This window comes from Cololabis saira, chromosome 9, assembly GCF_033807715.1.
Source record: "Cololabis saira isolate AMF1-May2022 chromosome 9, fColSai1.1, whole genome shotgun sequence".
Classification (NCBI taxonomy): Eukaryota; Metazoa; Chordata; class Actinopteri; order Beloniformes; family Belonidae; genus Cololabis; species Cololabis saira.
The window spans coordinates 24,481,819-24,505,231 of record NC_084595.1 but is presented as its reverse complement, the minus strand read 5'-3'; the positions used below and the strand labels follow the sequence as shown (position 1 = coordinate 24,505,231).

The 23,413-nt window shown below is 38.7% G+C and overlaps 1 protein-coding gene across 1 annotated transcript in view; it reads left to right on the top strand.

Moving 5' to 3' along the window:
- LOC133451019 (phosphatidylethanolamine-binding protein 4) overlaps positions 1–23,413 on the top strand; it is a gene marked incomplete at its 5' end in the record, with an annotated part of 63,077 nt that overhangs the window by 6,555 nt on the left and 33,109 nt on the right. The window contains one exon of the mRNA XM_061729941.1: positions 19,513–19,611. Within this exon, the coding sequence (XP_061585925.1) occupies positions 19,513–19,611 (99 nt within the window). The remainder of the gene's footprint in view (positions 1–19,512; positions 19,612–23,413) is intronic.

Below are 23,413 nucleotides of genomic sequence, written 5' to 3'. Positions count from 1 at the left end.
ACAACCTACATTTTAGAGTATGCTTTTTTCAATTAATTAATTTGATTAAATTATATACCTATTTCTTTTTTTAAATGCATGATGGAATTGCATAGCTACTCAAGTGCTTCACTTTAAGAAAGTTGAACTTTAAAGTCTTTCTTTTTTTTCTTTGTTTATTTTCTAACAAGTTTTCACCAGCAGATTAAAAATCAGGTAAAACGTTTACCTGCACAAGTAAAGCTATAAAACCAACATAAGCAGGATAAGACAGCCGAGTCTAAGCTGAGAGAGCAGATGAAACTGTGACCAGTGTTTTTTTTGTTTTTTTTCTTCCGAGTTTTGTTGTCACAAAGGTTGGTGTTAAAAATAATAAGAAAGAGGTGGGATGGTCTTAGATTCAAGAAGCTTAAAAATGCAAAATCTCAAATAAGCCCAATTTTTCCCAGCCAATCGCGTTGCATTTTGGTGGGTTTGTGTTGATCGTCTCAACTGACTCACACACCGCCCCTCCCCAAATAAAAACACTAGAGATTTATGTGGCTTTTCAAAAAATGTATCTAGACATTTATCCAGCTTAATCTTCTTAACATATTAAAGTGATTTGCTTTACCCTGAAGTGGCTGAAGCTGAGAGCTCACCGCCCCTCATGGCACTAAGACCTCAGAGGTATTGTGGACACCTTCCATTGTTGAATAAGAGAGAGGTGGGCAGGAGTCAACCGGCTTCTCATCTGTGAACCTAGAGCAGTCCCTGTTGTGTGTCCATTTTACTTACTTGGTTCTGTTATTAGTCCAACTGTTGCACTCAGTCAGGGTTCTTAGGCACATGGCTCTGCCAGCACTGCCCACACTGTGGTGTGGAGGTTTGGAGCTCTCAGCTTTTGAGCTGAACTGAAAGAGCTCTCTCACAGAGTAGGTGTTGGCATGATGCTTTGTTTCTTTCTGTGAATGTCATGAAAGGTATGGATAATGAGAAAACTGAAGTGCAGTGATGGCATGATTTATCCAGATGCCAAGTTTATGTGTGACTTCAGATTTGGGCATTTTCAGATAGACGATGAGCTTAACCTTTTCTTTATGTCCTACACAAATGAGAGAATAAGTTTTGACAGTTTCAGTGTGTTGTACTTTAAAACATCACTTCACAAATTGGAAAGCTAAAAGGTCCTGGTCAAATTTAAGTGCCACTAATGCCCCTATTTGGCATTATGCTCTATGGATGTGCCTCAGGGCATTAGTTTTGCCAGATCTTATCACTAGAGACATTCATTGTAGCTGAAGTGTTTAGCCATGTATTGTCATCATGGTATTTAGCTTAGCGTGTGTCATATTTAAATCAGAAATGATGGGGTCACAGTCTATGTGCTAGTGCCACAGGCATAATTTATTTTATACAGATAAGAGTTCAAACAGTGGCCTAATGTGCAAAAGCATTCTTGGCATGATCTCAGATTTATTTCATTTAATTGGACATAACTGATTTTTTTTCATGTAGTGAAAAGAGTCCTTTTTTCTTCAAATCCATACAAGAATGTAGATGCACCTTTGTAATTTGTAGAGCCACGTTTGGCAATAACTACTTGAAATAATTATACTATATAAAGTATGATGTATATCTCATATTGCTGTAGAGAAATTTAGGCCTGCCTTTTATTTATGTTGCTTTAGTTTAGGCTAGTTGAGAATTGCAGGCAATTATTTATGCATACTTCTCTTAGACTGCAACAGCATTTCAGATGGGTTGAATTTTGGCTTTGATTGGGTCATTAAAGTACCTTTATTTCTTTTATTTTTCTTGTCCACTCATTTTGTTTCAGTGGTGTGCCTGGTATCATTGTTGCCAACATAACACAGACAGTTTAATAAGCACTTTCGGTTCAGACTCATGAGTTTCTAGCATTGGAAAAGCACCGGCTTTCAGCTTCAGTTTTCCTGCAAATCTAGCAGCACACTTCGCCTTGATCATAAATCAGCCTGCCATGAATTGTCGCCAAAAAAAAACAAATGAATTTGCACCTTTACGTGCCCAGGACCTCAAATAGCAGCCATGGTTGACCAACTTTCCTTCACAACTAAAAAACAGAATACTTGAATGAAGCAAAAGCAAGATGTTATATATGAGTTACTTGCAAATCCACGGGGATAGAAACCATTCTCAATCACTGATGTTGTAAAAGACAGCTGAAGCTTTTGCTTTGTGGACACGCACTGCATGCCTAGAGAATATGACTATTCAAGTAAATGCTGTCCATTGAATTCGCTGTCCAATTTCATATTCTGAATTTGATTCTGACTAACATGTGTGGAAGAAGTTGCTCGCACAACAGACCCATAAAATTGGTTTCACTAGTGTAAGTGATCCATTCTGTGCTCCAGCACGACCAGATTCCTGGTCTCAGGCGTGGTTGGAAGAGGTGTGTTTGGGCACGGCACAGTTGCAGATGTATGTGGCGGGGGTATGTTTTTTTTAAATTTTATTTAGCCTTTACTTATCCAGGAAATGTCCCAGGGAGTGCTGGTAAAGACAGCACAAATAAGACAATAAAACATACATATACGATGAAGACATAAAATACATAAAATCAACAGTAAGGGACAATCTTTTTTTTTTTACCTTGTCTGCATATATATAAAATATATATGATATATTTTATTAATAATATATATATATATATATATATATATATATATATATATATATATATATATATATATATATATATATATATATATATATATATATAGGCCCTGCGATGGACTGGTAACCTGTCCAGGGTGTAACCCCTGCCTCTCACCTGAAATGAGCTGGGACAGGCTCCAGCAGACCCCTGTGACCCTGCAAAGGATAAAGCGGGTATAGATAATGGATGGATGGAGATATATATATATATATATATATATATATATATATATATATATATATATATATATATATATATATATATATATATATATACATATACACACATTGGGGCGGGCGGGGTGACACCTGCTGCTAGTCCAAGACACAAAAAACACATGGGAACATACAATGAGCACAATGAGCACACAAGCGCTGGAAATCTGCAAGAGAAAAAACAAACAGACACGAGAACAGGCAGAGACACAAGACGCTGTGGGTGCTGAAGTCCTCCATGACTTTAGCACCCACACCCTGGGTGGGGTCGGCGAAAGGGCCTTTCTGTGTGGAGTTTGCATGCTCTCCCTGTGTTCCCTTGGGTAGCTAATGTGAGCTACCCTCACAAAAACATGCAGCAGTCCTGGGCTACACATGCCCCCTCTGGCCAGCCGGGGCGCCAGATGGGGTGGGGAGGATCTGGCCGGAATAACATGATCCTTCCACGTGCTACGTCCGCCCAGAGAGGCCCCACCCTGTCTGGTGAAAAGAACCGGCCTGCTCACTCCTCAGGTTAAGAAGGAGACCTGAGCTCCTCGTTACAACATTACAACATAGCACCATTATCCAAAAAGGGCTGTATCTGACCGTAAAAATATCAGTCAATAGTATTTTCATTATATTTTCTGTGCATGTTTAATCACTATTCTTTCAAACATTATTCAAACTTACAACTGGATACATGGTCACATGGCTCCCCCTCATCCAGTCCACCAAATGGAAGTACCATGAAGGAGAACTCAAATATGCATACAACTAAGTAACTCCAACAGCTTGTACTAAAGAAAAATGCAGTGCATTGTTTGGACACAGTTTGACTTTTCTTAAGACGATGCTGAACAAAGAGAAATGAAATGTGAACACTGCAGAAACACAGTTTCAGAGACTAAAGGTGAACGCCGCAGATCTGTTTCAAAGCTTACAGCACAGTCACGTTTCCAACAACAATGAATACTTTAACAAGCGAGATGCTGTGTCCTAAAACACCCACTGCCCACTATGTAGCACACTACACAGTATGTTCGGCACTTTGCAGTGGTGGTGCAATGTGTAGTGGGGTGTCAGAAGTTGTTTTTGTGTTTTTGTTAGCTTGCTAATGTCAGGAAGGTTGGAGTAGGACCCAGATGCAGGAGAGCAGGAGGCAGGAGTTCTCAAAAACTGATTTATTCACTCAAACAAACAAAAGGCGCTGCTGAGCAGGATCGAGAAAAAACCAAAAAGATGGACGTGACAAAAAACCTGATGTGGAAGACATGGAGGGATGAAACAGTACGGACCAGCAGGGAGCAGGAGAAAGACAAGACTAGATATACACAAGGGTTAACGAGACACAGGTGCAGTTGATCAGGGCAGATGGGGAACAGCAAGGTCAAACCAGAACTTAAACACAAAGGCCATATCTGAAATCGCATACTGTACTACTAGTACGTACTGATTTTGCCGAAATGTAGTATGTAGTATGCAGTATGCGAACAAAAGCAAAATCTGCTGTATGCGAAAAATACCCGGATGTCATACTGATTTGGATAAAATCCACAGCATGCATCAGACCAGTCTACCTCGCCTACTATGTCCCAGAATGCAATACGCCCTTGACCGGACAGCACCATTTTTTTTTTTTTTTTACAAGCTTTATTGAGAAAACACAAGTGCAATACAAAATAGCGGCGACCGGACAGCACAATTTTTATAATTACAAAATACCAAATACACTTTATTATGCGTCATCAGTACTGTACTGTGCGCGTGATATTATTTTTATTTTTATTACGTTTTTTATTTTTATGTTTTTTACATTTTATACGTACCAAGTACGTAGAGGTGCACTAAATAAAAACCCAAACATATGTAGCTTAATAAAATGAAATGAAATTCAATAGACTGATATGTTCATTTTAATACATTTATTAAAATTGTGACGGCTCTGATGTACAGACAGAGCAGCAGCGCTGCTTCTGGGGCTCCAGTAAAAACATGAAGCTTCACTTTATATTCAGACAAACTAATGTGGGAGCTACAACTGTTAGGTTTCATCTATTAAACCAACATTTATCTTCCTAAATGATTTATTTCAGCCAGCGGTAATTCTCCACAGAGCTGCAGGTCAGTTCATTGGATCACTTTCTCCATGGGACGACGGCGTAGGTTGACCCGGCGATCACGTTTGTACTCCGGCTGTGAGCTGCTGCTGCTCTCGAGCCGGCGGCTCTTCTCATCCCCTAAAACATCGGAGCAAATTTCTTAACAGGCGTTATTTGGATAAACTGAGCCCAGGTTGGGGATCTTAACGGTTACTTTTACGCCTGAAAAAAAATCGGCACACCTTCTGAGCGCGAGACTGGGGGGCTGTTCCACTGTCGTTTTGGTGCGAAATGCATTCTGGGATACTTGGGTGCTACTGCTGTGTGAACGGTCTGCTGGGGGGGCGTACTGAATCGTTCATTTAGTAGGCAGTATACAGTACATACTGATGCAGTATGTAGCATGTAGCACGTTAGTATGCGATTTTGGATACAGCCAAAGACATGGGCTGCGTCTGAAATTGCATACTTCTACCCTAATGAGTAGGCAAAAACAGTATGTGAGATTTTTTGGTGCATCCGAAACATTAGTACGTACTCAATAGTATGCACTATCCATACTCATCCCGGATAAATTATTATTATTAGTGTGGATTGATGGACACTAGCTAAGCAGAAACTTCCCACAATGCAATGCAGCAGTGTTTGCGCGCAGTGTCAGTGGCTGCGCAGATATGTATATGTCATAAGTATAATATTAAGTATAATAATAGTATTATATAATATTAATATTATAATATTCATATATAATAATATTATATAATGTCATCTTGTCACCAGGATAAACGGGAAAGAGCGGTGCGCTGCTACGGCTGCTGTGACAGCAGTTGTTACCATGGTAACAACTCCCACTCCCAGCAGCAGGAAGTGCCGTGTACGCTCTGAGTAGTACCAAAGAACTCTATACAGAAGATAGCGCATTACCGTTACTGCCAATGGTATGAAATGGTATCCACTTCCTGTCTCCTAAGTGGGCGTGGTCGCCCACCCATTACAAGATCATCGGATCAGTCTAATATTTTTTTTCCCTTCCAAAAATACTTCAATAATAACAATAACAGTATTATTAAGCAAAGAAGCAAGTTTTATTTTAGTTTTAAACTTCATTTTATCCGTTGGGAAAACGACTTTGGCAGTTCTGCAGTGACCAACGACTCTGAGCAGAGCTATGAGAGCCAAATCTCGCGAGAGTGCCTTGCTCAGACAGAGACAGGTCTCAAACAAAGTTCATTTCCTCCTAATCTGTCGGTCTGAAAATTGCCATTTCGGTGTCAGAATTTTCAGAAGGTTTGTGGCTTTTGAAAAATGGGCCCCATATTTACTTAGGTTACTATGGGGCGAAGGAATTGGTAATAATCTGTGCTCACGTTCACTTTTCCCATAGGACTCAATAGACTCAGGACCTACTTCCTGTCTCCTAAAGGGGCGTGGCAGTGAGGAAACCCACGTGACACAGATACAGGAAACTGAACCGTAGTGGGCTGTCTCGTTTATAGAACGTCTCTGGTAGTACGTCCGAATAATGCATACTACTGATATTTACTCAAAAGTGTGCCGAACTGAAGTATACTTTTTGAGTATATACTGTTTAGTATGGCATTTTGGACGCACCGATGGGCTTCAAAATAAAGCAGGAAATGTCAAACCCTGACAGCTAACTTTCTTTTCACATTAAAACAAAGGGTTTTCATTTTCATTTCAAGCGATGTGTGCTTTGGTTTCAATTGTTTGAAGTATTCAAAAAATTATCAGAAATAGTTGTTTGTAAAAATTAAAATAAAAATGTTCAATTAATTGTGATACTACTGACATCGAGGTCATATTGCTACGTCCAACTGTCCTTGACTGTGCTGATTTTTGTGCTTTAAGTAAATAATCCGGCACCTTATGTAGAGATGTGATGATGTATGTGCAGGCTACAATTATGCTAAAGCACCATTGAGATCAGAATGGACTAATAGTGTGTGTGTGGGAATAAGAAGGGAGCCTGGTCACAGCACAGTACTAATTATATAGTGTAAATGTGCCCTAACATTCTTGAATGTTACTGAAGCAATAGGGGTACTTAGTATTGCCCGCAATCCCCCTCTTTTTGGCCTCATTTTTAAAGGTATTGTGACATCATTTTTAACATGCTTTTAACACTATTAAAAGTCTTGGCCAACATCCCTCAAATGTGTCTAAAAGAGTGTAACAAGAAAAACTTCACTCTAGTACTCTATTCCTGGCTTTTTATTACAGTGTTTTTTTTGCGCCGTGAAAAACGCTTCCTTTTGCCCCTTTCCTGTCAATCATTGCGCCGCTCCTCCTCCCAACCTCCTCCTCCTCCAGCCATACGCTCACAGCGGCGTCGGAGAGTTAAGCCGGGAGCGACAGGCGAAGCATGCACGGAAAAGCAGGAGGGCGAACCACAGCAAACAATCATAAAAATAAAGGCATGCAAGCAGCACTGTCCCCTTATCTTAAGTCCAGTCAGTGGCCGCGGGTCTTCTTAGCAGTTTTCCTCCGGTGATTAGAACAAAAGAGGCTCTAAACAGCTCCGTGTTAAGCCTCATTTATGGTTCCGCGTTAAATCGACGCAGAGCCTACGCCCTGGGTTCAGCGTACGGTGCGCGTCGCCGCGTAACCCTACGCCGTAGGCTCTGCGTCGGTGTAACGTGGAACCATAAATCAGCCTTTATGGTGCGCTGGAGAGGAGAGGAGGCAGGGAGCTGGGTGGAGGGGGCGGTGATTTAGCGGATCGTTACGTAACGATCCGCCACCAAACCAGATGCGCCGTTTTTGCATAGTTATGCGGAAAATCCTAGAAAGCACACAATACACTGAATGTTAAAAGTTCGTTGTTTTTTGGGTGTAATTGATGTCAAGACACCCAACAAAACACAAAAAATCAAGAAAAATGTGTTTTTCATGTCACAATCCCTTTAAGTCCACAGTGAAGAAGGTTATATATTGTTCATCCAAAGTTGCATTTCTCTAAAACTGATGATGATCAGATACTTTTTGTATCCATACAAACATACTTAGAGAACAGAAAATACTTTGTGTCAGTAGGCAACTTTATATCTGAGCAGACAAGAATTACAGTTCCCCAAGGTTCCATCCTGGGATCTGTCTTGTTTAACATCTACATACACCCACTGGCACAGATTATAAAGAACAACAATATAAGTATATTTATGACAATGTCACTAAGAGACCAAAGCCCTATACAGGCTCTCTATTAATGACTGGATGTGCCACAATTTTCTCCAGTAAAACAAAAACAAAACTGAAATAATTGTCTTTTGAGCCAAAGAGAAACAATTACAGGTCACTCCAGAGTTTTAATCTAGACACCTAAAAAACCACCTAGTAGGCCAGAAATCTGGTTGTAGTGATGGACCAAATTTTTTTTAAACACGTTAAGGTAATAACAAACTCAGCCTACTATTACTTTAAGTATATATTAAGGATAAACAATCTGATGTCTCAGCAGGACCTGGAAAAACTATAGTCAATGCAGTAGGCTACCTAAAAAATCAGTTAGACAACTGTAGCTCATTCAGATCTCTGCTGCTCGAGTCCTCACTAACACCAAAAAAGTGGACCCCATCTGTCCAGGTCTGAGGTCTTTACACTTGCTGCCTGTCCGTCGGAAGGACAGACTTTAAAGTTCTGATGCTGGTCTATACAGCTATGAATAATTTAGGACCAGAATACAGTACATCGGTGACCTTGTGACCCAGTGTGAACCTTCCAGACCCCTCAGGTCATCTGAATCTGTTTTTTTATTTTTATCAGCTCTCAGAGTCAGAACCAGACATGGAGGCGCGTTCGGATTCTATGCTCCACATGTCTGGAACAAACTCTGAAACACTAATTTAATTTAAATCCAGGTTGAGGACACAGCTGTTCTGAGGTTCATTTGACAAAAGTCCCGAATCTGCATTCTGTTACTTTTAAACTTGAGTTTCAAAACTTGATAATTTTTTAACTATACTGACTTGCCTTGCCTTAATCAAATTAGTTAGTTCATCAATGAATAGTCCACGTCAATTATATATTTTTTTATCTTCTACATTAGTGTATATGGATTATATTAAACACTCATGCATCATGTGATGTTATTGTTACTTAATTAAAGATAATGAAGCTCTTGGAGGAAGAAAAGGCCATAGACAGAATTGCACAGTTTGAATAAGTTGGAAGTTTAGTCTATGAGAAATGCATTTAAACGAACCAGACAAGTCATAGTGAAAATTGGTACTTACCGATTACTTTGTTGTAGATAATGTGTCTGCTTTCTGAATCTTTGTCCTGTATGTGCTGCATCATGTTGTATAACTTTGCAGGGACCCTTTTGATGTTTAGATATCGAATGAAATAGGATGTATGTGTTTTGCTCAATCTCTTCTTTTATTCAAAGTGGCAGGTACCTGACCCCTCGTACTTGGACTGAATGTCTGAGGTGTGATAATCGTACATTCAGGGAGTCCATGCAAAATATTGTTGATCCTAGCCCAGCTCCACACAGACAAGCGCTTCAAACAAACGATGAGTGGTTCCTTCTTTTCATACCACACAGAATAGAAGAAATTGATTGGAACTGGGAGGCTTAGGACTGGATTTTCCTCAAACATTTTTTTTCTTTAACAACTCCAGCTTAAATGTCTGTCTTTCTTTTTTTTGTTTTGTTTTTTATTTATTTTTTTACTGGCTTTGTTTTTTTGTTTTTTTTTACTTCGTGTCCAAATCCTATCGAGTGGTGCTTCAGGTTTTTCCTTGAGTAAAAAGTTGATATTGTTGTGGGGAGGGAGAAAGGACTTTTTTCATGTGTGCAGGAATGTAGATTTCTTCCCCCCGTGAAATCCTAATTGTGCCTTGGAGGGCTGGTAGGGTATCTCTGCTCAGCTCAGCTCAACAGGATTTGTGTCTGTGTATGTTAGAGTATGTCTCTTAGCTTGAATACAGATATAACCCCTTTCATTGCGCAAGCTGCTGATTTCTCATATTTGCCGATAGGCTGATCCTGTGTGTGCTTAGTTTTTTTTTTGTTTGTTTGTTTTTTTGTGGAAGATATTTGAAGTTTCCATTTCCGCATATTTATTTCATTTCTTAAAATAATTTGCTATATGTTAATAGTTTAAAGATACAGTGTTTTTTTTTTTTTTTTTGAATTAGCGATGTGTAGAAATTACACTCCTGGGACCCGGTTTTACCAAGACGATATGATCAGGTCGAAAGTATGTTACAAGTCAAAACTATGTCTGGCTTTTGTGCTACTTGAATTATTTCTGGTCATTTATCTATGCAAATCCCGGATAAGATCCTATCTGCCTGCGGCAATATATCCCCCTGGATTTGCTCTAAGTGAGGTAGGCTGGTTGGTTGATAGCTAAAAAGGAATTGCAAAAACATATAGGTAAAGATTATTGCTGTAGTTATTAATTGTTACTTGAAAGGGGATTAGGATTACCAGTCCTACAGTATACAACACTGTAACACCTGGTCTTTCTCTTCTTTAACAATATTAGTTCAGTTTTTCCTTATTTCAGCATCGGTTCAAGTTGGCAAAATGAAAAAGACTGATTTATTCAAATGAATCATCAACGCTGGAAATGATTCAACATGTGCCACATTCAGATGGGTGATATATTATTCCCTTGGGGAGAGGCAAAGATGGAGCTGTGAAGCTGTTTTATTTGTGCTGTCTTTATCAGTGTGTCAGGCAGAGAGGCTGAGCTTGTTCTCTATGAATGGACGAGCCCTTGAACCATAAACCTGTACCTCCTCTGATAACAGTTTTTGCATTGTGATGTAAGTGCCATTCTCTGTGATGTCCTCTCTGACAGCACTAAATATACCAACATGCACAAAATGATCTGTCAGATGAATTATTTTATTTCAACCTGTTCTCCAAAACTAAGGATTTTCTGTGCTGTGAGCAGAGTGTGTGTTTTTGAGGACATATTGTGGATTGTGTTAGGGCTTCAAAGCAGAGTGCAGTGTTGTGATTCCATTTAATCAAGCATTGCTGTTCATGTTTGTAATGTATTGCCTGTAGGTGAGTATTTGTGCTGTGCTTTGTGTCTTTCATACCTCAAGCCGTGTAATTTTAAGTACCATTTCTGTAGTTGGAACCTCAAAATGCTCCGATGTCTGAAATCTCCACATCTTCTAAAGTGTCAAGAGTGCTCCCTGAATTACTCAGAACCATTGATGACATGGTCTTAATTGTCAGACGGGTGGGCTGGTGACACTGGAACACAGACGGTGCTTGTCTGTTCGAAATATTCTGTTTCAAGCTTCCAAGCCCTGGGCAGTCCTCTCTCCCAGCTTCGCCCACTGAAACAAGACTCTTCGATACTGGAAAATCCGGCCCTGTCAACTGGCAGTCTGGACTAGGTTCAGCCCACACGACAAGGACCCCCCACCATCACCTCCACCCTTAGTAGGCACTTGAGTTTGCCGCCCCATGAAGATGCCTTTTGGTAGCCATCCATGAATGGCGTCAATAGCATCTTCCTACACAAAAGTGACTGAACAAAGGGCACAAGAAAATGTGGGAATAATTTACACTTTCTCACAGTACTACCATCAGATACCATAATTATTCATGATAGAGAAAATGTGGAAGCCATCTTGGCGGGTGAAACACGCAGTGCCTGTGAACAGCCCTGACACATTTAACAGCTTTGATGGCCAAATAGGAATGGGTGTCAGAGTGCTTACAACTAAGATCCTCTCATGGCAACATGTTTCTCATCGTCCTCACAATTGTTGCTGCTGCATTATGTGTCCCCTCAAAAAAGAACTGCTCCGATATAGTTTATCTACAAGACGTGAAATCATAGACATTCTGTCAAAATAGATAATACGTAAGACTCATAGTGGTTCTCAGTCTTCCGCGCTTCAATAGCTGCCGAAATAAAGTGCAACTAAAAAAGAAAAAGGGAAAAAAGTAGAACACAAGTCAAAATATGAGCTCTAACTTTGAGATGGCATTTCATAAACTTGAGGTCTTAAATTATGTATCTGCTTACCTGACAATATATTTATCATTTGTTCTTTAATCCTCCGAATATTTCATGAAAGCTTGATTTAGCTTCCCAGATGTGAGGTAAGTTAGCAGAATGTGCTCATATTTTAACTTTTTCAGTCAGCGTGGAGGTAAGATAGCAGAAAATAGCAGAACTGCGATTCCCAGTGTGTGACATGCTTGGCAGATTAATTATGGATATGAGACCAGGACTGTAATTTACCCTGTTTGACTTTGTTGTGTTCTCCTCAGCCAAACTACACGACAAAAATATTTCCCTCTTACTTCATTTATCACAGACTGAAACTTAGGCTCATATCGCAGCACCTGTACCGCATATTACCTCGGTGTACCTGTTAGCGGCAGTTACTGTGTCTGAGTGTGTGCATTTGCAGAGATGCTTTCATGGCAGTGAGTAGGTGTATGTGCGTAAAGCCACCACTAGAAAGTGTTGAAAGCCTCAGCTAGCAAGATCGCATCCAGGGTGACTAATATGCTTAACATGAGCACGGCTGTGTTCGCAAGCATGGTGCGGTGAAAGAAGTCTTCAGTGTTGAGAGAAATGCAGAAATGATTCCCTAGGCTGCTGTTAATTCCTTCACCCCCCTCAAGCTTCAATCAGACTGTGAACCATCTTACTGTTAACTGTGGCTTCATTGCACTTACACAGCACACATCAGAAGCACAAGGCTTCATAAACCAAGTTCAGAAAAGGCTGAATTTAAAACATTTGCAAAGTTCTTCAAAGAGTTGCTTTTTCTCGTATGGGCAAAAGAAGGAAATCTTCACTCATTTTGAAGCGACAAAGGGCAGTTGTAACTTGTAAACGGACTGAAGTTTTTTTCTTTTTTTGTCCTTCTGTGTGTTGATTTGATTATAACATGACAAATCTACATATTTCTTTCAAAATAAATCCACATTTTATATGTAACTTGTGTATTATATTTTGCAATAATTCCTCTTGAACCGCTGCCTCTTAATCGCTCACTTGCTTCTCTGTTTGGCTTCCCAGCAGCAAGGCATTATCTGTGTTTAGGTCTAGAATGTGCATTTGTATCCACACGTGACTGTCCTTTGACCATATGGCTTTTCAAAGTGTGGATTTATAAGACACTTCGCGCTCTGTTCCTGTGTGGGAGGAAGCCGAGTTAAATATAGGCAGGTTTGGAGGTAGCGAGCAGCCCTCACTATCTAAAGCACATCAGAACACAGTGAGAACTATGGACAGTCTCTTTTAATTTAATTTATTTGTGTCATTGAACAATGTGATCGGTAAATAACTGCTTCAGTGGCCCAGAAAAAATTAATACTTCTTTTAAACACCACCTGGAAGTCTCAGTCGCAAAACACTGAGACTGTGTCATCAAATTTGTCGGCTAAATTATAATATCAGTGTTTTCAGTGGTAAAACATAGAGTCAGTGTGGATTCGGTATGTTATGTTTCACCGTCCTCCTTCTTTCACTTTCGGCTGCTCCCTTCAGGGGTCGCCACAGCAAGTCATCCGTCTCCATCTACCCCGATCCTCTGCATCCTCTTCTCTCACACCAGCATAATTCACCCCTATAGTTTAAGAGCGCTGGTGGTGGTGGTTACGTTTCACCCCAGGCTTTAAAATGAGGGATTCTTTAAAGTACCAGTGAATGAAAAACAAAACATGTCTTCACTGTTGGTGAGCACTTAAACCATTTCAAATGTTGGAAAGATTTATTTTAAAAGACAATAAGGAAATGACAAAAGGCTCTGATAATGTATTTTTATGGTTTCAAAAACTAGCTTATAGGGGCTCCCAGACTGGTGTGATGGACAAACAATGTTTTAAAATGTAAAACTTTCAAAGGTAAAGATAAGAACGCATGGTGTCATGTAGTACTGTCTTTGAGTTGGCTAACAAGTCAAACGTTTTCACATTTAGATAGTTCATCTTTGCTCTGAGGATTGTGGAGCAGAGTGTCCTGCATGTTTAAAAGACACATTTACAGTTAAACAGCTAGGTTTCTGTTCAGCCAGATTTGAGTCATGTGTTCATCTTTCCACATGTTTAGGCAGTCATACATATAACAACTGATATAAGTAAATGAATAAAGAGAAAAATATTCTCATAAAGATCTCTTTTAGGGTATACTTCCAATAAATAAATGGATGATAATTATAGGAACTGGCATAGTATGCAAATTATGTGGGCCTTAGAATCAATCAAACTTCATATGTGTTTTGTACTTGTATACAGATGAGTACAATTCAAAGTTAATTACATGTGACTGGCTGATTCACATCGTAGATAAAATGCAAGAGTCTCAGATTAACTCACTTGGAATACATCAATAGTGAAAAGAATAATAAGGTGTGGGAATTTTTTTATTAAATCCTAAAATATGTAAACCTAGTGATAAAACTAATACATTGTAAATAAAATATTGAGGTTAAAATGATTTGGTTTGATTAAAAGTGAATAGAGCGGGCACTAAAGTTCCTGTTTTCACTAATCTGGATAATCAGCTTAAGTCTCCTCAGCTTTTTGAGCTTGCATCATGTTATGTATGCTATCACACAAATTGGAAGTACGAAAACTTGGGGAACATTGGTCCGGTAGATGTTTTATTTCACTAGCAAACTCTGTAAGCTAGATAAATAGACATGGTTGACACCATCTCTAGCGACAACATTAAAGGTGAACAGTGAACAATGTTGATCATGTCATTATAATACAATATTCTGCTGGAAAACAGGGATCCTGCCATGCGGTTGTGGATACCACATTGATACAAACCACGTACAGACTTGTGTATACAGTGGGGAGAACAAGTATTTGATACACTGCCGATTTTGCAGGTTTTCCCACTTGAAAAGCATGTAGAAGTCTGTAATTTTTATCATAGATACTCTTCAACTGTGAGTGATGGAATCTAAAAAAAAATCCAGAAAATCACATTGTATGATTTTTAAGTAATTAATTTGCATTTTATTGCATGACATAAGTATTTGATCACCTGTCAACCAGTAAGACTTCCGGCTCTCACAGACCTGTTAGTTCTTCTTTAAGAAGCCCTCCTGTTCTCCACTCATTACCTGTATTAACTGCACCTGTTTGAACTCGTTACCTGTATAAAAGACACCTGTCCACACACCAGTCCGTATTGCCCAGCGACAGCCCCGAAACCTGAAGGATCTGGAGAAGATCTGTATGGAGGAGTGGGCCAAAATCCCTGCTGCAGTGTGTGCAAACCTGGTCAAGAACTACAGGAAACGTCTGATCTCTGTAATTGCAAACAAAGGTTTCTGTACCAAATATTAAGTTCTGTTTTTCTGATGTATCAAATACTTATGTCATGCAATAAAATGCAAATTAATTACTTAAAAATCATACAATGTGATTTTCTGGATTTTTTTTTAGATTCCATCACTCACAGTTGAAGAGCACCTATGATAAAAATTACAGACTTCTACATGCTTTTCAAGTGGGAAAACCTGCAAAATTGGCAGTGTATCAAATACTTGTTCTCCTCACTGTATGTCTGTTAATCAGATTTTGTTTGATTGTCAGTTTCTCACGCTGACCAACATGTCAGTCATGATGCTGATGATGAAGGTTTCATCATATACTGCTTGCAGTGAGGAACAATGGGGTTTCCATGCTGACTTGTGGGGGATGGGGTTTTATTAATGACAATGAGGACCTCCTCACCTGTAAGCTTGTTGACCTCTAGGTGAGTGCCATGCCCCCCCTGCTTTCTCCATCTCATCTTTGGGTGTACATCCCCCTTGCTCTCTGCTCAGGATTCAATTTCTGCTGCCGGGTTGACCCCTGACTCCCTCTCCACCAGAATGAACCTTATCTTCTGACCCTGATACTGTTACCACTGTTAAACGTCTCTGCCACTTGCTCCTTTTCCTCTCTTATTGCTCCTGCTTCTAAAATGACATGTTCTCACTGTGTCCTCACTACTTTGCTCTAAAAGTTACTTTTATACCAGATAGCACATTTTGTGTATTTTCTAACATTTATATACGATCTTACTTGCAGAAACTGTTGCTGATATGTCTGAGACAAATTTCCTCCTTCCTCCAACATATCAGCCTCTACAGATGTGATCTATAGTTCTTATTTTTTTGTATTTACGAACTAATCCTTCACCTTTCTCTAAGCTGCTGTCGATTGTTGTTAAGCCATCATCAGTCTCCATCACAAAACAAATAGCTTTTAATTGCCAAACGAGTTCAAGTATATTTGCTACTTAAACAGGGATTTGGAATCAATACCTTCCTTTGCTCTGTGATGAGCAGCGTCCACAGCTGACCATAAATTAAACATTGTAAGTTCCCTGTGCAGAAGATGAAGAGGGGAGATGGAGATGAGGAACATGGGGGATAAAGTAATGGGTGTATTAATAGGCAGCTGCATGAATGGCACAGTTAGGTATTGGGTTAGGGATAAAGCATGAACTTGTAAACTCACAGAGGGGCCTCTCCTTCCTCCCTCCCTCTCGCTAACTCACTCTCGCCCTCCGTGATGTCGTCACTTAGCAGAGCGGGGTTTGATAGCCCGGGCAGCTCCACGAGAGCAGCAATTAGCCATCTCTCTGATTCTCATCCCCAACAGAGTTCACTCAAAGGTAATACAGTAGTTTTCCATCCGCAGAGACAATGGTTTCCCTCTCTTTTTGTTTTTCTTTGCAATCTTTCCTTTTTGCAATTGAAGTAAATTGGATCATACTTTATTAATCCCAAAGGAAAAATAGGTTGTAAATAATTAAAAAAGACGAAAAATATAAACAATAGAAGTGTAAATGGAAAGTACAAATGGTTATTGCAGAGAGTCCTTATGTAAGGCTATTGTGATGAGTTATTGCCATAAATACTCTAGTTTCTTTTGTCACTTGAATCTAAGATGATGTAGAAAGGTGTTAATGCTGTTTTATAAAATATCATGAAAGGTAGAGTTCATATATTCCTTAATAAAATACTGTCCCTTGAAGCTCCATAAGTCCGTCTGAAGAGAGTAGACCCCTTCTCTGTTCTACCACTGACCCGTAGCCATGTCAGAAGGGCAGGTTTGATTCCAGCTGCCTGGTATTTGGTCTCAAATACGTTAATCCTGAGAGATGCACCCTCCATCGTCCTCGCTTCCAGCCAGGGGCCTCATATCCCTGTACATAAATGACCTGATTTAGCTCCGATGTCTGTGGTAAATACGGGCCGAGATTTGACTTCAACTTATCTCAGATTGCTGTGACATGTAGTCGTTAAAAACCTCAGCACACTACTGACCTCTCACCATTGTATAACCATTTCAATTAAGTATATGTACAGTGAAAACAGAAATATCACAGACATTTCAAGTCTCCACTGACATATTTGATTCCTCTGACTTCAGTTTGCCTTGAGTGTGAAAGTTTATTTTGAATCATTATTAAGGCTCCAATGTCTTCTCATTATTAGTGGTGATTAACACAATAAAATGATTTCCAATATACTGTTGGAAAATGCTTGCCTCCCAGGATAGAGCCATGAGAATTAGCCCTCTTGAAACATGTTTTGATATACATTTAGTTTATTCAAGCCCTGATAAATTATTTCAGATGGTAGATTATGCATCTGTTTTTCCCTGGAGTCTTTCACACATATCTGTGTGTAATTAATGTGGACTTCGACAGATGGAGAAAAAAAAAATGTCCTCGTAAGAGAGAAGGGTACATGCCACAATGTGTGAAGTGCAAGCTTGATAGGAGCTTCTTGTGTTATTTACTGCCCATGCCAGCTGGATAAGCCAGATTCTTACAGGTAGAAATTTAAGCACTAAATATGTGTGGAAATTACTGAAAGTTATTGCTTCCAATAAAAGCCATGCTATTCTTACTACAGCTTGAAATTAATGTGAAACATTCTTAGTGTTGTTCTAAATTTAGCTTGAGAAAATCTAACCCTGTCCCATGCATGGTAACTTTCGTGAAATGTTCAATGAAGGAAGTGCAATTTCCTTCAATAGAAAATGTGACTGGAGGTCATTCTTAATTTAAATGCTTAAATTGCCTTTGTGTGTGTGTGTGTGTGTGTGTGTGTGTGTGTGTGTGTGTGTGTGTGTGTGTGTGTGTGTGTGTGTGTGTGTGTGTGTGTGTGTGTGTGCGTGCGTGCTGTTTTGTTGTTTGTAGCCATGATATTTCTGAATGCATCAGAGTCTTACTTAGATATTAGTATAACTCCATTATCACACTTTATTTGCCTGCTAGCAAACATGTACAAATGAGGATTACAACTCTGGAGAAGGCAACAGGTCATGGTTGGTAAGCTGCCCGGGGGGGTCACTGATACAGAGTCACTTTTGACAGGCTGTGGAGGAGGCTCTATTGTTGCTGGTGTGTCTGGATGTTACCTGCAGGCACTATCGCTGAGACTACAGTATTATCCTATTATTAGGCTTAGTTGTTTACGCATATTACTGCTTGTCAGGTAGGCAGAGAATCCTTCTGAAAATGAGCATCTGCAGAAAAATACATGACTACTTCTTTATCTCATTGAAGTACATCGGCTTAGGATAATTTTCTGAGGCCTGTAAGAATGTCTTGATGGAACACAACAAACACATTTAGGGTTTATGTCTACATGAAAGCATTTGGTCCTCTGAAAATCTTTTACTGAAACCCCGACAATGTTGTTTGGCACAGTGCTTCAATATAGGGAAGGCTGCATCTGTTTTCTGTGTATTAAAGCGGTATTATGCTCTTGTTTCATTTCGAAGTTCATATACAGTAAGAGGACATTGTGTCTCTGTTTGTAGAGGAAGTTTATAAAAAAAAAAGAGAAAAAAAAGCCCATCATATGGTCTGGCAGATTTTGGGCATGGGACCAGGGATGACAAATGTGCTCTTGAAATAATTCAATCTGCTCTCATAATTCTCTAACTTTTAGGGACAGACAGAGTGAAGATTTTCCGGCAATTAAAGCGCCAAGTCAACGTCCAATAACTGTGATCAAGTGTTAGTTAAGATGCTTTTTTCTCTCACTTTATCCATTGACAGATTGAGGGGTATAAAGATACTTGGTAAGTGGCAGAAAATTACTGTGAATATGTTAATAAGACGATTTGGTATCAGATCCAGAATGTTGTCATTTTGTTGATGTCACAGTAATAATAAATGTAAGAATAACAGAAGGGACGGAGTTTGTTTGAGAAAAGGATACGTTTATGATAAGCACTGCAACAGTATGTTTTTTTGTATGTGTCTTATTGAGTTTTTAGGTCAGTTTTCTTCCTGCTTTTAACATTTTAGGTTCGGCAGCTGAATTTTGAGAATGTTATGACCTTGTGTTAAGATGATAAAAGAATAACCCAGAGCTGTCTTTGGGAGTTTTCTGAACTCAGCCGACAACACAATGTAAAAAAAATAACCACAAAATCAAATCACAGCATTAGGTAGATTAAATTAAATCTAGGAAAGGAAAGCATTTCAGGCAGTCCTTCCACTGAAAAGGCCGTTGAGTCAAATACTCAGCCTGTGTTCAGTGTAATGATATATGAATTTCTTCTTGGTTGCAGGGAAAGATGTATGTCCTGGTGATGGTCGATCCTGATGCCCCAAGTCGTATCAAACAGACATCTGCTTACTGGAGGCCCTGGCTGGTTGTGAACGTAAAGGTAAAGTAAGTCTGCAATAACCAATGCACTTTGTTCAAGATAACCTCAGATGTTTTTGGTGATACGGGCAGTGCTTTTTATTGGATTAGAAACTCTTACAGTTTGATACAAATATACTGGACTGTCTCAGAAAATTAGAATATTGTGATAAAGTTATTTATTTTCTGTAATGCAATTAAAAAAACAAAAATGTCATACATTCTGGTTTCATTACAAATCAACTTAAATATTGCAAGCCTTTTATTATTTTAATATTCCTGATTATGGTTTACAGTTTAAGATTAAGATTCCCAGAATATTCTAATTTTTTCAGATAGGATATTTGAGTTTTCTTAAGCTGTAAGCCATGATCAGCAATATTAAAATAATAAAAGGCTTGCAATATTTCAGTTGATTTGTAATGAATCCAGAATGTATGACATTTTTGAATTACAGAAAATAAAGGACTTTATCACAATATTCTAATTTTCTGAGACAGTCCTGTAAGTTATGTTAGGTTGTTTTTTCTCTCTCGCTATCTTACTTGAAATTTGTGTATTTTCATAATCTTGGGGTCTCACTTGGCATGTTTTGTGTTTACATCTGCAATAGGGGCGATCGTGAGGCAGAAAAATTATGAATGGTTTTTAAGCCTAACTTGGTTTAAAAAAAAAAAAAAAAAAAAACAGTGCCAAGTTTGAAAATGTTAATTTTTCATATCATGTATCTCGTGCAATAAATGCCTGTGACAAAAGTGTGGGAGTAAGTCTTTCTAAATGGCTGTGAAAGTTTGCAAGGCCCTGTCAGCAGCAATTTCCCTCTGCTGCTGAGAGCCTGCGACGTGTCAATGCAAGTGTGTGAGACTGAGATTGAGGAGAGCGGCATGCGAGGCGCACACTTTTTCTCCCATAGAGCTCCGGTCCCTCAGCTCCCCCTTCAGTGGAGAGATCTTGGCAGAGTGTCCTCCCTTCATCTGTTCCCCCAGGCAGAGCAGCTCCCCCAATGATCCACACTTCTCCATATTTTACACCCCCGAAATGGGCACGGCTCCGATCCCCTTATTTTTCTTCATTTTTCACTCCTTTTTATCCATTCGTTTGTGTGTTTTCACATTCTTGCATTTCAACGCCAAATGCATGTTGAGTTGTTGATTGCCTCAAATATTTTGAGGTTTGCAGACATTTTATAATCCCCAGAGATCCGGGAGATCAACCCAGTAGATTAAGTCTAGTGGTCTGAAAAACAAGCACACAAAGCTGCTTCAGAGATGTATTACTGTTCTCATTTCATCTTATAAGACATGCTTGTACACTAAATAAGCAGCACATTCATTTAGCGATCCAAATGTGATGGATTTGAGGTTTATATATTTAAGTAAATTCACAATAGTTATAAATTCGACATATTTTGAAATACCTTTATTGTAATTGTGCTAAAGGGATTATTTATGCAACAGTGCTCCTCTGCTCTAACAACTTTCTTTCAACATTTACCTCAGATCAGTCACATACGTAGCCAATATAAAGAAAATTAGTAATCTCTGTCTTATGAAATTGCACTAGGCATCACCTTTACTTTTTATTTTTTAAGCCTTGAGAGACAGTCTGACATTACCAGCTGTGAGTAAACAAATATCTTTCAAGTGCTCAGACAGACCACATTCTCTCTTGCAATTCAATTTCCTGTCACTTGTGTGGGTGGTGACCTGTGTTGCCCATGTAGGGATTGGCCAGTGTGACGGGATGTTTTTCTGATTGTGACTGGTGGTTGGTCAGAAGGGTTAATGAGCCTTTTGAGTGATGCCAACTGTTGTGGGAGGTGTTTAATTGACCAGGGTCGCTAGGTGACATCATGCAACCTCGGTTTTGTTTGAAGTGTCAGTCTGGAGTCTGAATATATTGGGAATGTTGGTCTGTTATATGGTTTTGATAGCAATGCAAGTTAAATTGTGGGTAAATGCATGCTTGTAATTCAACAGAATTGACTTAACTAGGGAATAACTATTATTGAGAAAACAAATTACATCTGTGTGAAAAGGTGTTTTATGTTAGTGTGTTGGGCCTTTACGTGGCCACACTTTTGTTAATGGAAAATTCTATTTACATTTGTCAAATTGATCAGTATTTTGAACTTCTTAAGTAGTAACTTGTAGCAGCCATATTATTCAAACATATATGTATTGATGTAATGTAACACAACCTAGACCATGTGTGTTGACATTATTCAGTATGCTTTTCATCTCCATTAAATGTCAATGATGGTCAACTTACTGACAAGTGATGATCATCTCCAAAGTGCGTCAGCCACGCCATGACATCTTGAGGGAGATATTTTTGAATGTTTTTATTTATTCATTTATTTTATAAGGTGCTGTGCTGTGCCACAAAGACTTGACAGTGTTCATCCACACCAGTTTAGACCTTTATTAGAGACGGTGTGTAGCACTTAGTATTAAATCCACAAACAGGAGCGTTTAATGGACTGGCTCCAGCTGAAACCTTTGACTCTTTTGGGTGTTTTTCTGTTTAGGAAAGGGAACCTTTGTTGAGACAGATTTTATAAGCTGAGATTTCAGGTGACCCAAACATAATTTTGATTGAATTTTGCATTTTGGTTAAATTCTAGAAGTTAGATAGACTTTTCTGTCTGACTGTACAAATGGACAGTAATTGGACATAATGTAATCTTGTTGACTGATTGTCCTCATACATCTACTAATCATAAATATGACCCAAACCTGGTTTGATTTTGGGGGTGCTGAGGTGAAATGCTATTGATTCACAAATATGTGCCTTAGATTTTTTTTAAATATTTGCATAAGATCAACCTGCAGATTGTTATGCACAGTCTGAATTAAGGTGTTGGAAAATGAATCAGCATTAAAGAAATGTAACATGTAATGTTACTCTGCTGTTCAAAGAGACCAGGGACAAACAAGGGACATTGCATCAGTTCTTTTATGTATTTCTGACAATTTAAGACAAAATAACTACTATTTTCATTACTGGCGTAGCAATGACGCTCAGTCCATTAAGGTGCAAATAAAGCATTGAAACCAGCCCAAAAAAGCATAGATTAAAGCATAGATCAGAACGCCTTGTTTTTTAAATTAGAGTTATTCTCTTTGTGTCCTGTAAGGCATTGATTTATGCATCAACTTATCAAATCGGGCAAAGTAAAAAATAAAAGATGATGTCATTATCACTATATATATATATATATATATATATATATATATATATATATATATATATATATATATATATATATATATATATATATATATATATATATATATATATATATATATATGTATAAATTACATGACATCAATTACATGAAAGCAACAACATGGGAAGAAGACGTTTTAGTTCTTGATTCTCTATTTAAGGTCATCATTTATGGGATTATCACACATTTTTAAACATGCAGAATAAGCAGGTTAAAAAAAGTCTTAATTTATAAGTTTACAAGAGGTGTCAAACTTTTTATTTCACTGTGTTTATCAGATCTTTACTTTGGACTGCCAAGAACAATTTATTCCAGCAATTAAGCATAGACTGTGTGGCGGGATGTCTTGTCGTCTCTCACCAGCTGTCCACTTGCTTTTAGAATCACATTATTAGATGTTGTATATGCATTTTAATTGCAACTGCCCATTTTCATTGACCCCATAAGCTACAGAAACAGTCATTTAGAATCTCTTGCAACATGCGGCATGTTTTTACATCAATTAGGAACAATTACCAAAATAACTGTAAAACAGATTGTTGTCTCGCTCTCTCTGTCGAATTCCAGATTGTGAGCCTCTCCCTCCTTTTCT